Source organism: Gallinula chloropus (genome assembly GCF_964237585.1).
Source record: "Gallinula chloropus genome assembly, chromosome: 16".
Taxonomy (NCBI): Eukaryota; Metazoa; Chordata; class Aves; order Gruiformes; family Rallidae; genus Gallinula; species Gallinula chloropus.
This window is the reverse complement of record NC_140101.1, coordinates 10321337-10336579: the sequence shown is the minus strand read 5'-3', so window position 1 is coordinate 10336579 and position 15243 is coordinate 10321337. Positions and strand designations below refer to the sequence as shown.

Below are 15243 nucleotides of genomic sequence, written 5' to 3'. Positions count from 1 at the left end.
AGAACCAAAGCTCCTGGGAAGTCCTGCTGCTCTCAAATACACAAGGATAATTTGGGAGTCGGAGGTGAATGCAATTGGTGTTGCTTCGGCCACGCTTGGCACGCACTCCCGAGCCTAGAGATGCAGGGTGACTTGCTAGGGATCTCCAGAGTGCTTGGAAAACCAGCCAGAGGAGGTCCTAGCAGGCTGAGCGCTTACAGAAATGAGCTTTGGGAGAGGAATGCACATTGTTTCCATGCAAGTTTTATACCAAAGGAGCACGCAAGAAAAAGCACAAACCACCTGCCCATCCCTCTGCCCGTGGCCATGCTTTCACATGAGGCTAGAAGGACGTTGAACACGTTCAGAAATGTGAAGCCGTTACTCCTCCCATACGGTTTATTGAGGATCTCAGTTTCCAAAGCACGAGTAGCAGTGAGGCCCGTTATTCTTTCCCACATGCAAAAGGCACAAGAAAAGTCATCGATGTGATTCTGTGCAAAGTGTCTCTAAGAAAACACACAGCGAGGAAATGACCAGAAAAGAGCCCCCGATGGACATGAAAGCCAAAGTGCCTTCAGGAAAGTGCTGCAGAGTTCTGAAAATGGTCGTACTTTTTCAGAGTCCAGACAGGCTCAGTCGGTGAGAGATGGCTTTGCAAATCCGTGAAAGAAAACTCAAGGGACGGAGCCAAAAAGGCTTAAAACAATAATCTCCTCCGCGTGCCAAAATTCAGGGTGGAAGTCAAAATGATTTAGCTCAGGAAAAAAGTGCAGCAGTTAAAGACAGACATTAAATCCCTTAAAAAAAAGCCCACCGAACCCAGGCGTAGAAAGTGGGTACATTCTAAGAGCAGCTCAATAAAAAATATTCCTCTTAATGAAAAGAATTTGAAAAAATGGATACTTGGAAGAATGCAAATCCACCTTGACCGTGACCAGCTACTGCACCCTGCTCCCAGGACAGCCTCCGAACACCACAACACGACACCTCCTAGAAGAAGAAAGTCCCCACTACCTGCATGTGTGAAATGTGGCCAGCGAACACAAAGGAACGGGACCGAGTCTCCGAGTCCCCTTAGTTAACCTGGGCGTCAGGAAACTCCCCGGGGTTCCAGTCTCTCCCACTGGAGCTCGGCTGGTGCCGGGGGTGGCGGCGCTTCCCGGTGGGTACAGGCAGAGCCCGTGAAGCCCTGAGCCTCTCGCTGGAGTTGAATACTTAAACCTAAAAAAGGCATTTACAAGTTGACACGTTGTTGTTGTTGTCTTATTTCCTTGCAGTATACGTTTCTACTTCTAGACTATGGAATGTTACATTAAACAATATAATTATTCATTACCTTGCTTCAAATTTCATTACAGTTACTGAGGCTTCATCATAATTTCACACAGCACAGAGACACCAAACTAAACACCAAGCAGCCAGCACTAGATGTATTTTTTCTTTAAGTACCAATAAGCAAAGTATCCCATTCCCCCCAGAGATCCCATCAGGAAGGAGGCTCCGAAGAAGGAGGGAGGTTTCCGCTTGACCAGCCTGAAGGCGTTGGGTACCACTGCTGAGAGGAGCGTGGTATGTATATCTCCCAAAACTTTCCTGAAGGCGAAGCGTTTTTGTATCCTGTCAAAGAAGGACCGTAGGTTGGGTCTGCTGCCATCTTCCCAGTATTTCTTAGAGAGTCCCAGAAACTTGAGGCGGTGCAGGGTAGCTCCTAACAACACATCGGCCAAAGTAAAGACGCATCCGCAGAGCCACAGTTCACACTTCTGCCCTGGAGAGAGGAGCGACAGGGTAGGGTCAGAGGAAACCCTTGGGTGGGCACCTAAGGGCTTGCTTAAAAGACCCAGGAAGACAGGAGCATGTGCAGTAGCCTGGGGGTGGTTTTTCTCAGCTTTCTGATACCCCAAGAGTTCAGGCCCCATCTTCCAGGCTTCATGATGTGGGGCATGTGGGGCAGCAAAGGTGGGAATACATGATGATCATTTATAGCTCATGTGAAGATACAAATCACTGTCTACAAACCAGCTGTGCCTCTCTCCCAAGTCTAGAGCAGGAGGAGATGGCATCTTCCAGTACCCAGGAGGTCCCTGGAAAAGGGCCCTTGGCCCCACTTGAGGGAAGGTGCAGTGCAGGGACCCCTTGTGCTGTGTTAGAGCAGCAGCGTTTGTCCTTGGCTGTGCTGGCAGCTCTTTTGGGAGTGTCATGTTAACTTGTCCTATTTTAGGGGTGTAAGAAATCCTCAGGAATCAAAAACGTTTGCTGGCCTGGCCTAGCTGTTCTCCCAGTGTGCTGCTGGGAAGGTGCTGCCTCTGCGGCCTCTCCTGCAGCAGGGACCCAGCTCTGGGACACCAAACCTGGCAGCACATCCATGCCGAGAGCCAGGTGTGATTGCTGGGCACTGACAGCCCCTGATAAGGGGTGACCCTGGAAGCAACCTCACCAGAGAGATGTCCAGGAACAAACCAAGCTGGGAGAAGCAGGATAGTGTTAAATGTTGTGCTGATGCCCTTTCAAGGATAAGGAGCAGGGCTGGGATGGAGCTGAGGCAGATGAAGGGAGGTGAAGTTAAGGAAGAATAACAGAAGGGTCATAAAACCTGGCCCAACCCAGCCTGAGCTACTGGCTTTGCACCAGACCTCTAATTTTAGGGCTCTTCCAGTGTTCTGTGGCTGCTGTATCTGGAAGGGAGAGAACAGCACCTTCACTGCCCCAATGGTGCTGCCTGTGGGGCCAGGCCAGGGCAATAACAGGTAATTAGTAGCCCTTGTTTGTAGCAGCTTGGCAGCCAGCCTGATCCTGCCAGAGGCACAGCCCAAGTGGACAGATTGCCTGTGCCTAATTAGTGAATAAATGTTTTCAGTGGCTAAGGGATTGTGTGGGTGTTGTAATCAGGATCTTTTGGGTATGTTGGGGAGCCTGAGGATGCTTGGCTTGGAGGTAAGTGGGACTGAAGTGTTTGCCTGGCTCCTGGCACTGTTGTGGGTGAAGGAGGATGGTGGCTTTGGGAGAGAAGGTGACCTGCCCTGCCCCTCCTGGCTCTGGGCTTGCAGTCTCTGTGGGGGGCTTGCCTGGCTGTGGGGTGCCCTGGGGCAAAGCCCTGGGCAAGGGCAACTTGTCCCCTTTGCATCCCCAACAGCTCCTGCATGAATCAGCCTGTCCTAGCCACACAGGGTGCCTGTGCCAGGGGGTCACCCTGGGCTCCTGCAGCATCTCCCACCCTCTGCCTGCCTTCCCTGCTTGCATTGCTGGGGCTGCGTGGGAGGAGAGCTGCTGCACTGCGGCTCCTGGGAAGTTGCCAAAGGGCTGGTGCTTGTGCCCACTGCTGAGAGCCTCACCTGGCCCTGGGCAGGAGAAGCACAAGGAGTGCAGGCAGTGGAGTGCCTGGGTGCTGGCAGCAGCAGTCACCCCTCTGCTCCAGGCACCCCAGATGCCCTCCAAGGGCCCCTCATTAGGCTGAGTTCTGCTGAGCTATCCCAGCTCTCAGCTCAGTTAATGAGGGTGTTGATTGGAGGCAATTAGGGCAGTGCCGGGTGTCACTGTGAATGCATCAGGGCTCTCAGCAGGTCCCTGACCCAGTGCCGTGCAGGGCCCAGCTCTGGCACCTCCCAGGGCCCTTCAGTGTGGCCTGGAGCATGACGCACGGCTCCCCATGGGCAAGGCTGCCCTGAGGGGCAGGGACAGCCGTGCCCCCCCCCCCCCCCCCCCCCAATTAACCTGATTAACTGTGTCTAGGTTCTGCTCTGGACCTGGCACCATGGTGCTGGCAGCTACCGGCTGTCCCAGGGCTGGGGTTCTGCGCCTTGCCGGCGGCGGGGACGGGAGGATGACGGCATCATCCTGGGGTGACAGCAGGACAAGCAGTGCCCAGCTGTGCCCCCACACCCCTGTCTGCTAGGGCACTGGGACGGCTCTTGGCAGGCAAGGGGCAGTATGGACTTGATGTCGGGGATGGCTGGTGTCGCTCTCTCCCACCTGCTGGTGTTTGACGCAGGTCCTGTGAAGGCTCCCACCCGCCCAGGCCCCTCAAGTTCCCTGTGGGTTTCCCTGGCCTCGCTCTGCTCAGACGTGTGGCAGCCCCATGGCTGGAGGGGGCTTTGCATCAGGACATGTCCCCAGGCCTGAGCTCCTCACAGCAGAGGAGCCCAAGGCCAGCCTGATCAGTCCTGAACCAGCCAAGGCATCTGCCACTGTCAGCCCCTCGCTGGCATGGAGGGGACCTACCCCGTAATGACTTCAGAGCTTGCACTGAGCAGCCATGAGGACAGGGGTCCTGCTGTCCCTGTGGCAAGGGGTGCGTGGGCTCCCTGGAGCAGGGGTGCTTTGCCAGAGGTTAATAAGACCACAGCAACACCATGGGTGCACCCACAACCAGGAAAGCCCAGTGGCAGCCCTGGTGCTTGCCCTGTGGGGGATGGTCATCAGGTACAAAGCCATCGGCTGTTCCTGGTGTTGCACCCCGGCCTCGTGTTGGAAAACACCCCACAAAGGCAGACCTGCTCCTACCTTGGTACTCCAGCTTTCTCTTCTCCAGCTCGGCCTCAATCTGGTCTAGCACCATCGCCAGCTCACCAAGGATCTTCTTCAAGTAGTTCACATTGTCGTGCTCCAGGATCTTGGCCTGGGTGGAGAGTGGGGTTAGGATAGGTGATGGATGGACAGATGGACACATGTCCCTGCAACTATGCAGGGACACAAGGCAGCAGTTGCCCATGCTCCTCCCGCCCAGACATGTGTGTGGCTTTGGCCCACTCACCATGAGCTTCTTCTGCTTGGAGAGGTAGGGCTCTGATAGCTGTGGCTCCTCTTCATGATCTAGCTTCATCAGCTCTGTGCTGGCATTAGCTAAATGTCCTGGCAGGAGACAGACAGACAGAGGGACTGTGGGAGCTGTGTGTGATGGGTAGGCATGGCTTGGGGAAGGTGGCAAAGCACCTTGTCCCACATATAAGACTGTGGTGTGGCACCAAGAAGAATACCCCCGAGAGCTACAGTGGGACAAATTCATGGCTTTCTGCCACCATGCCACCACAGAGGCAGGTGACCGGGGCACTGCACACCCTTCCAAGTGTGGGTGGCTCCTTCAGCCTTCCCCTCCACTCACAGCAGGGCAGAGGGTAGGGCAGATTCCTCTCCCTGACCTTGGTGAGTCCCAGCTCTGTGGGTTTTGGGTCGTTGGTGTTCGGCTCTTTATTTCCTCTGCTGGATTCATATTGGAGCTGCCAGCAGATCTGTGTCTGGCTGTTACTGTTTTAAGAACATCCCTGAGCTTCCCCATAACCCGGTTCCTGCAGCTCCATCCCCAGCAGGTCGATCCTTTGGGATGCCCAAGCCAGCTGCTCATGTGTGGGCACACAGAGGGGATGCTTCCCTCCCAAATGAAGCTATCCCACCCTGTCTCAGTGTCAGGGGATACAGTTTGGTAGCATGGAGCCCATTGTGAGCACAGGAGAGATGCACCCCCCACTCTCCAAGGGCACGGGGAGGATGTGAAGGCCTTTGTGCAAGGGAGAGAAGAGGCAGAGTAGATGGAAGAAGAGAATACAAGTTGCAGAGTAACACCCTAAAGAGGATGTAAATTACCTGATGCTGGGCTAATCTTTTCCTGGCAGGGACCATCCATCTCTCCCTCCTTGTGCCCTCCAACAAGGGCTTGGCTTTGCTGACACACAGGTGCGGGAGGTGCTGTGGCTGGCTGTGGCTGCCACAAAATGGTGAAACTCCCAATTTTCTACCACAAGCCTTGAAGCTCATGCTCCCAGCCAGCTCTCCTGGGGCTGTAACTTGAAGGGAAGCCTGGATATCACCCTGGTTTCATCCCCTGTTTCCCTTGGGAGACCCTTGCCCTCGGTTCACCTTCTCCTTGGGACACAACTACAAGGATTTGCCTTGCATCCACGGCAACAGGGAAGCCCAGCCATTGCCTGGGTGTAGGAGACATGCTAGGGAGGAACTAGGGCATCCCATTCCCTGCCCACAGTCCCTCCTTTGCAATGCCACCAGCAAGGAGGTTTGGATGGCAAGCTGTTTTTAAGAACCCTGACAAAGCTCTGGGGCAGTGATGTGAGGCAGGTGGCTCTGGAGCCATCCCAGCAGCCCCCTTTAGGGAAGGGATAGGTCTGGAGGAGGAGGTGACACTTGCTGCTTTCCCAGCGTCACCTTGTGCAGGGTGCCAGCAGAGGTAGAGCAGCCCATGAGACGCACCTCTAGAGCAGCCTATTTCTTTGTGCATGAGTGCATCCCGTTTTGGAGGGACCAACCATGACCCACACGGCCGAAGGGACAGTGGTGAAAGAATGGTGTTTGCTACGGGCGCTGCTTGGGGCCACAGCCCAAAGGAGGGGAGAGATGGGACATTCCAGTGCCCTCCCAACAAGGGCACTGGTTTGGTAAGGGACTCTCTCCAGGAGCAATCCTTGCTGTTGAGTTATATTAAGCATCATCAATGTTTCATGAGCACTTGAAGGTCAGGTACCATCTTACGCCGATTCATCCACTGTTGGCAACCCAGCCTGGGTGCAGTCACCCACCTTTGCCCTTAGAATGATGGGAGGGAGAGGGAACAAATGGATGTGGCCCAGGAAGAGCTGGATGAGAAGTGTGCATGGCCCGTGGGAGCCTGGAGACCCCCAAGCTTCGAAAGGCTCTAGAGGGTGCATGCAGCTCCCAGATTTGCTGTGCTCTGTCATTTCCTGGCTCTGTCCCTGCCCACCTTGGTGGAAAGGGGAGACTGGCCAGGCTGTGGAGCCACGAGGAGCCTAAATGAAGGGCTGGGGGAGCTGACCCACTGGTGCCGGCCCTGGGCAGCCCCCCTGGAGAGGTGACTTACTGCGGATCTCAGTGGTGGCGTACTTTGGGATCATGGAGTCGGTGGTGAGCTCCGGGTGCAGGATGCAGCCGTGTGTGTAGGCGTCCATGGGGAGCGAGTCCAGCAGCTCCCGGTACTGCAGCACCCGCGAGTGCAGCAGGCTGCCCGGCTCGGGGATCAGCTGGGTGACGTTTTCTGCAGGGGACACGGGAAAGGTGTTACCAGGACACTCTCCTTCGCCTGTGTGGGACACCGGCGTGCAGCCCTGGCTCGAGCTGCCCCTGAGCAGGGACTCAAGGCCATACTCTGCACTCTCGGCTCTGCTCCCTCCCTGCAGCCCGTCCTGGCCAGGCAGCACCCGCGCCCAGAGATGGGAAACCCACAGGACCCCAGGGATGTGTCTGCGTGTCGTTACGCAGCCCCGCAGCCTCTGCATCCCCCGGAGCTCAGCACAGCAAACCTGCAACCCCTGAATCTGTACAACGTGGTTCCCCTCCAGAGGGGAACAAAACCTTCCTGTTCAGCTGAAAAGAGCTAAAGCATGGAGATGTGAGTTTGGGAACTCCTGGGTTACACACTCCTCACACCAGTGGCAACGAGGCACCCAATTCTCCGGGGCTTCATTGAAAACCACGTTTAAAATGGATAATCAGGGAGCTGATGACCAAAGAGCCCAGCATCTTCAGTCTGTGCTCAGCTTCTGCTCATCCACAGGAGCATCTCCCAGCCCAGCCAGCTCTGCTCCTCCTTGCCTTGTTGGCTTTTATTAATCTTTTGTGGATGGCAGTTTGTATCCTGATCTTTTTATTACACTTTCAGCTCAAAATACCCAGCAGATGACACCACAAGGAGCAAAACATTGCTCTTGGCTCCCCCAAGGATATCAGGTCTTTTTTTTATGGGATCATAAATGTTTATGGCATTCTCAGCTAGCGGTTAATAGTGAGTAAATTTACCACCAGGACTCAGTAAAGCCGGTTGCCCGTGTGCCATCCGCAGTGCAGGGCTCACCGCACACCAGCATCTCCGGCTGAGTTAAGGAACAGCAGCACATGGACACAGCCTTTGGCTGACACAACCAACACAGCTCCTTGATTAGGAGCCCAAAGTGACAGTCCTGCCCAGTCCCGTGGCCGGTGGCAGGAGGAAGGCTGCGGGCACTGGCGATGCCCTGGGCTAGGCAGCATCGTGCCAGCCAGCACCTACAGCTGGGCGGGAGCCAGGGAAATTTTGGCAGCTCCTGTGTTGCAAACATCATAGCAGCTCTAATTTGAGGCTGTGTCTGCTGGTAGGCCCTGTAAAGTTGTTCTGACTGACAAGGATCACTCTGTGTCCTGAGCAAGGGGAGGTTTTGGTGCCTCCTGCCTGCTCACAGGCTGCTGGCTGCCTGCGCTGCCTGGAGTCCAGCTCTGTGAGCAGGGATTTTCCACCCAAGAAAAGCGACTGGCTGAACAAACAGTAACGACTGACCTACACACTGAGTGATTCTTCCTGATGGGCTGGTGCCAAGGCTGGGAACCAGCACATCCACAGGGTGACTACACCGTCCAGCAGTGACACAGAGCACCCACAAGTAGCAGTGTGCTGGCCACTGCTCCATGTCCTTCAGCATGTCCCAGGGAGGTGTTTCAGTGGGACAGTGCTCACTCTGCCTTTGCATGTCACAGCAGACCTGCCCTTTCAGGCTGCTGTTGCAGAGGTGGGATGGGGGATGCTCAGAAGGACAAGCTGGGGGCTGCAGGCCTTGGCAGGAGCCCCTTGTCCAGGCTCCAAGATGCCTTGCCACCAGCTGACCCATCAGTGTTTTCTTGGGGCTGCTGGGCTGAGCCCCAGTGGGAGGCACCCTCAAAGGCAGCTTATTACCACTGCTCACTGCTTTGCTGGTGAAAAACAAGCCATTGCTCGTCACATCACCCTCTGTGGACAGCCACCCCTCAGTGCGTGTGTAAGCATGCTGTCAGCCCAGGGGAAAGCACAACTCAGTGAAAACTCCTTCTTGCAAAGACATTTTCAAGCTCTGCATGTTCTGGGGAGGTGGGTGATTCCCCCTCGGACCAACACCATGGCAGCAGGGGGTGATGCTCCGTACCCCCTTCCCAGCAGCTTCCCAGGGAGTGATGCTCTGCCCCCTCTTCCCAGCAGCTTCCCTGCTCTGTTTCTCAGCAGAAAGGTACAGAAACTGCACCTGGCTGGGTAATCTCAATGACAGGAGTTTCCCAGCACACGGCAGCGCTGTGTCCCTCTCCTGCTGGGGACAGCCTGTTGTCACATATGCCGGACCACCTGCCCTTCGCAGAGACCGGGCAAAGCGATGTGGGGACTGCAACCCCATCGATCGATGATCCCCACTGTCCCTTGGCCCTTGGGATGACACTGGGCTGGGAATTGGCTCCCATTTCCCAGGAGCTGCTGCCAGCACGGGCTCCTCCTGGCTGCCCTGTCCCTGCTGCCCCACCAGCGAGCGAGCATCACGCCTCTGCCGAGCAGCACCACCGCAACGGGGCCGGGAGAGGACAGCAGCTGAGCTGGCAAGACGCCCTTGCTTCAGGAGTTATTTTGAGATGTTTTTGATGTCTCTGTTGCAAGGGGAATGGATGCTGGGGCGAGCATCATGACGGCACAGCCCGAGTTCCCTGCTCAGCTTTGAAGCCTCCCCAGCGGAGCATCCCAGCCTGCCAGCCCGCAGGTTTGGGGAAATGAGGGCGATGGGGTGTGAGATGCTGGGCAGAGGCTGCCTGCCGCAGCAGCCCTGCAAAGAGCCGCCTTCCAGCGCTGTCTCAGCATCCCTGTGCGCTGGCCTCGCCCGGCCGCTGACTGCAGCCCTGCTCTGGGGGGAATACGAGCTTCCCTCTCCCAGCTGTCCCTTCCTTTGGGTTTGTGTCACATCATCCTCCCATGGTTCCCAGCACCACTGGCTTTGGTTGACTTCAAGGAGGCAGTTTTCTCTGAGGCACAGTGGCACTGGGGATGACAAAGTCCCTTGCCCACAGCCTGGGGCTCATCAAGAAAGGGGAGAGGGGCAGCAGCACCCCACTCAAACCCACCTTCTCCCCACAGGGCCACTTACTGGGCATCACTGGGGGGTTATACGGTTGCCCTAAGCTAAAGTACAAGGGTGGCCAAACCCAGAAGCATTCCCACAGGCCATACCCCAGCCATGGCTCTGGTGAATCACCATGGAAATAGTCTGGTTTGGCAGCATGGCCTCCAAGGCAGAAAAAGGAGGGACCCTGCTATGACCCCTCCACAGTCCCCCAACAGCACTGTCAAGGGACATTTGAGAATTTCTGCTGGAAATCCTTCATTTTCATGGAAAAATGTAAGTCTGGGGAGGGTTGGTAGTTTGCTGCTCCTGTGGGTGCATTTGGCAAACAGCACTTGCATTAGTCCTGAGTCTCCCCTGAGGCACAGCCCACCCACTCCCTTACCTCCCGTGAAGTTCTTCTCCATGTAGTCGATGATCTGGTTGTAATCACTGATGATGTTGTCCCTGTGGATGATGACGGGCACCTCCTCCCCCAGGTTGAGGCGCATGAACCAGGGCTCCTTGTGCTCCATCAGCGGCATGCTGACATCCCGCTCCTCGCAGGGCAGCCCCTTCTCCGCGATGACCAACCGCACCTGGGGCAAGAGGCCGGGGAGAAAGGGCTCAGCCCCACACACTGAGCCAGCCCCTGAGAGCCCTCAGTGCACCCTGCAAGCTCCACCACCACCCCATCACAGCTCCCTGGGCCTCCCCTATCGCTTACGCCCAGCGATGCACCAGGACACAGCTCATCCTGTGAGAAGCCAAGCAGCAATTAGCATGGGACAGCTGCAAAGTCCAGGCAGCCAAGTGAGGATCCCCCTTCCCAGCAAATGGGGGAGACCTGAACCCATCCTAACTTTGCAGGATCTTCCTCCCTCTGGTCACTGGTGCTGGCAGGGGGATGGGGGCTGACAGGCCCCCTCTGCAGCAGGTAGTAGGGGGAGGCAGCAGCTCCTCAGCTGAGGAGGATCAGTGATGCTGATGGGGGCAGCATCACTCAGCATTTAACCCAGGAGGAAGAGGAGGGAGTAGACGTTGTGGTAAGTGTGTTTTGTGCTTAGGGAGTGTTGCTGCTTGGCTGAGGGAAGTCTGAATGCTAACTCAGGTATGTCTTGTGCTTGAATGGGGACACTGGCTTTATAAGGTGTGCTTTGGTCAGGGGGAAGGCTCTGTATTATGAGGGCTTTCAGGCAGCCCCTGTGTGTCATCCTTCCTGCTCTGTGCTGCTGCTGGCCTGGGGTGTTGCCTGTCACTGCGCTCCCCCAGCCCCAGGCTGGTGAGTGGCATTGCTGGAGTGGTACCCACCCATCTCACGGGTGGAAAAGCTGGGTCCAGGGCTATGGAGGGGCAGGAGGGGGTGGGAGTGGGAGTGGGGCTGGATGTGGGGCACCATCCTTGCTGCCTGTGGCCAGCCCTTGAGGCTGGTCCTGATGCTCTGCTCTATGCTTGAGGCAGTGGTGAATGTAAGCTTAGGGATGGCATTTTAGGCTCCTGGGTTATAAAAGCCTGAGTGCTGTTGTAAGCTAAGTATCTCAAACAGGCCACAGAAAGCCCTTGGGGGATGTGATACAGCCATGTTTCACAGAACTGCTGAATGAGGGACAAGTGCTTGCTTTCCTCCAACTAGCAGCAGCTAAAAATACAACTTAACAAATATAAGCTTTTCTATGAGTACTTCAGAGTTCCTAGGGAATTAGTCATTAATTATTTACAGGGCTGGCAAATTAATTTTTCCTTTTAAAGCCAAACAAGGAAAAGCTGGGTCCCTCAGCTGTAACTTGCTCTTGGCCTTTTCCTCCTGGCTGATGGATAAACCCGGGCAGGACCACCCAGGGTGGCTGTCTCTAAACTCCCTGCTTTGTTACCAAGAGCTGAGGCCAAAGGTAGGAGACTCCTACCTCCTACCTCAGGAGGTAGGAGGGCATCAGCTTCTGGGATACCCCTGGTGCTTGTGGATGAGGGGAGCCCCTGGCAGCACCATGAGGAAGGGTCCCAGCCAGGGGTGATGAAATGTTGCCCAGACAGTCTGGCTGGTGCTGACACAGCTGCAATGAAGCATCTTGCATTAAAACCCAATGCTGGCTGTAAAACTCCACAAATCCCCTTGCAGGGATGGCCAGATCTTGGAGGGGGGGGGGGGGGGGAAGCTCAGGGTTCTTCCCACAGCCTCACCCCACCAGCACCCTGGAGGCTGCGTCCAAAAAGCTTTGCTTGCAGCCAGCTCCCAGTAAACCCCCCTGCAGAGGGTTCCTGTTCAGCCCCTGCTGCTTCCCACCCCACCACGTCCATCACACCAGCTCGTGCTCACCCGCCTTCCAGCAAGCGCTCTTCCCTTGCCCGTGACCTCAAAAGCAAGGCTCACAGCAGAGCCAGCGGGCGCTGGGGCTCTCAGTGTGCCCTGCCCCAGCCCCAGCCCTGCAGAGGCCAGGTAGGCTGGAGGAAGCCCCCACCCCATACAAAAAGCACCTTCACCCTGGCCTTGCGCTGCTGGTGGCCCAGCGAGCGAGACAAACAATAGCAGCAGGCTGAGCGTGAGGTGGGGGAGCTGGGGCTGAGCATCCCTCACTGGTGTGGGTCGGAAGCCTGTTAGGCTCCCAAGTGGGGCCACCCTGCTGCGATGGGCGTCCTCCCCTCTCTTTGTGCCCGCGAGCAGCAGCGCGCGGCTCTGCCCTTGGCCTCCTTCTCTGCAGGGCTGGAGGGAGCCCGTGCACCGGGGGAACTTTTGTGTTCCCCCCACCCCTCTGAAATGGCTCTTCCCCATGTAATGGCACGGGAGTGACAGGGGGCTGGGGCCCGGAGAAGGCTGGGTTTGCTATACAGCTGCTGCACTGCACGGGGAGCGTTTACTATTGCCTGGGAAATGGGATTTCTCCCTGTCAGCCCCACGAGCCTGGCACGAAGCTGAGGCACCCCGGGAATAGGATTTCCAGGGTGCAGCTGCAATGTCACGGGCAAAGCATTGCTGCGCACTGGGGGCTGCTGGGGGGCTGCCTCCCGCTCTCCCGGCAGCAGGGTGGTCCCAGGGCCTGTCTCTGCCTTTGTCTGCACTGCTGGCCACGCTGGAGTGGGGCTGCGAGCAAGCACAAAGGCGAGGTGGGTCCCGATGCAAGCCGTGATCCCAAGGCAAAAGTAGGATTTGGCTGACCCCCCCCCCCGCCCTCCCCCCGAACACACACATCTCCATCCCCTCCCCAGGCAGATGCTGTTAAAAAGCAGAACCGCGGTATGGAACTGCTGCCCAGCCACACGCTGCCAGCCCTGGGGATAAGCCCCTTGCTCCCCTGGAGAGTGCATCTGTCCTCCCCAGGCCAGGGGATGCCCTGGGGACCCGAGGTGATTCTTCCCCGGGGGCCCGGCTGAGCGGTTTTTGTTTGTTACCTTTTGTGAGCTGAAGGACTGAGTCCAGTGGTACAAAACCAGTCTGTCCTGGGATTTGAGAGCGGGGTCTGTCGGGTCCTGGTTTTCCTCCCCCTCCGTGGATTTCCCTGCGTCGTTCTCCAGCGCCGAGATGGGCCACCAGCTGCAGTTGGTGGGAGTAACATTATTGGGAGTCGCCATGACAGCCTGAGAGTGAGCGGGGAGAGGGATGAGGGAGCGAGCAGCGCTAGCCCAGCATCACATGGGCTCCTGCCAGCAGCATCACTCCCGGGGCAGCTCCATCTCCCCGGCTAGGGTGGGCAGCGCAGGGCGGTGGGCGCAGGGAGGTCACAGGAGAAGATGATGACAGCGAGGTGGGTGAGATCGCAGCCCGACCCGGCTCGTGGCGGGGCTCCCACGGAAATGTGCAGGCATCCCTTCCGTAGGCGAGTGGGCAGCGGAGGCTCCTGCTGCCTGCCTGCCAGCTCGGCAATCCGGGGCAGCTCCAACCCCTGCGGCTCCTGAGGAATATTTTGCAGCAGAGATTAAGATTTTGTGACTGGTTTAGATAAGGCAGATGCGTCCTAAACAGCTACATTGATGGATACTGGCTTTCAAATGCCTAGCAGGTGTCTCCTCTGCCTTGTGACCCGCATGGAAAGCAGCAGTAATGGCTCTTTAAAGGTATTCAGTGATTTGCTTGGTGGTTGTGGGGTTTTTTTGGAGAGTGCAGGTTAATTACTGCCTAATAGGTGTGATGTTGCCTGCTCCAGGGTAGAGCCCAGGAGCCCTTGCTGCATACTGGAGCCCTAGGGTGCCTGGCCATACCAGATAAGCCCTCCTGCACCAGCGCAGGCGCAGTTGAGGGGCATTTCCAAATTAGCACGGTGTGGCACAATTGCAAACTGGCCTGGTTTCTGCTGCCTGGGGAGCGCTGGGGCTTCTGGAGCTGCTGCTTGCCAGGCACTATGGGCATCACCCAGGGGTGTGCAGGCAGCTGACACCTTTCTGGGCATGGCAACCTGGATATCTGTGCCTGTGTTAAAGCCAAGTGTCATGTCACGCTCCATCTCCAGCAATCTGGCAGCCTGGAGATAACCTCCCACACGTGGGACTAGATGCCAGTGCTGGGGGATGGTGTGTAAAACCAGCCCGGTTATGGGGATTGCAGGAGCAGGCTTTGGAGAGGATGGAGGAGGGGGGGTCTGCAGGTGGCAGCTCGCATCTTGGGGTTGCAAATGGGCTCTGGGTGTGAATGCCAAGTCTCCATGTGTTACTTCCACCTCTGCCCACATGAGAGTTGGTGAGGTTACCCCAGACATGGAGAGAAAAGGTTTGGGAGAGCTGGTTCAAGTGGGGAAACTGAGGCATGCTTTCCCAAAGAGTACTGGGAGGGAGTGGGGCAAAACCCAGCCCCATGAGCAGAGTGAAAGGACCAATCTTCTGCATACTGGGAGGTGAAAATGAATCTATTGGTGCTGTATTGCTCCTGGGGGTGTGAAGGAGCGTGATGGCAGAGGGGTGAGGCTGGGAAGTGCTGTGCTATGCCCTGCCCTGCTTCCTCCCTGCCTTCTCCCCTATAGGCAACAGCCCCCAAAACAGCCCCCTGCCAGCCCAGGACTTCCCAAGCTGGTCTTGGGGATGCCCATGGGGAAAGGGTCTTCTTGCTTGCTCTCTGCTTTGGGGTGGCAAAGTCAGGGTGGCGGCCCCCACTGCTGCAAGCTTGGAGCCAACTGGGCTTTGAAGGGAGGGCTGGTGCCGCCCTGCCCTCTGCTCTGCAGCCTCCTCTCCCAGCTGCTCTGCGCAGGAGAGCCCTCGCCACCCAGGAAGCACCTTCTGGGGCTCCCTTCACCTTCAGGTTTAGGAAAGGAGCAGTTGGCCAAGCAGCAGTGGTTCTCCTGTGGATTGGTGTCCAGAAAGCCCCATCTAGTGGCGTGTTCTGTAATGAACCCCTGATGCGATGCTGGGAATAACAAATAACAGGCCGTTGCCCTGCAGTACGTGGTGCCTCTGGAGCCACATCTTTATTTAGCTGGGTCTCGACTTGCTGAAGTGACCGAGGCTTGCGGGGCAG

The 15243-nt window shown here is 56.8% G+C and overlaps 1 protein-coding gene across 4 annotated transcripts; it reads right to left on the bottom strand.

The window, feature by feature from the left end:
* Nucleotides 1-1406: 1406 nt before the first annotated feature.
* Nucleotides 1407-13370, bottom strand: GDAP1L1 (ganglioside induced differentiation associated protein 1 like 1; the record flags this gene model as incomplete). 4 transcript variants are annotated; one of them, XM_084271560.1, is made up of 6 exons in its annotated part: nucleotides 1407-1750; nucleotides 4483-4597; nucleotides 4733-4830; nucleotides 6806-7024; nucleotides 10201-10405; nucleotides 13191-13370. In XM_084271560.1, 6 exons carry the CDS (start codon nucleotides 13368-13370, stop codon nucleotides 1407-1409), a joined length of 1161 nt encoding a protein of 386 aa, XP_084127686.1. The 4 variants fall into 4 exon arrangements, with proteins under 4 accessions (XP_084127686.1, XP_084127687.1, XP_084127688.1 ...); XM_084271561.1 differs by having other exon boundaries at nucleotides 6806-6979; nucleotides 10213-10405; XM_084271562.1 differs by lacking the exon at nucleotides 6806-7024 and having other exon boundaries at nucleotides 10213-10405.
* Between the last annotated feature and the right edge of the window lie 1873 nt (nucleotides 13371-15243).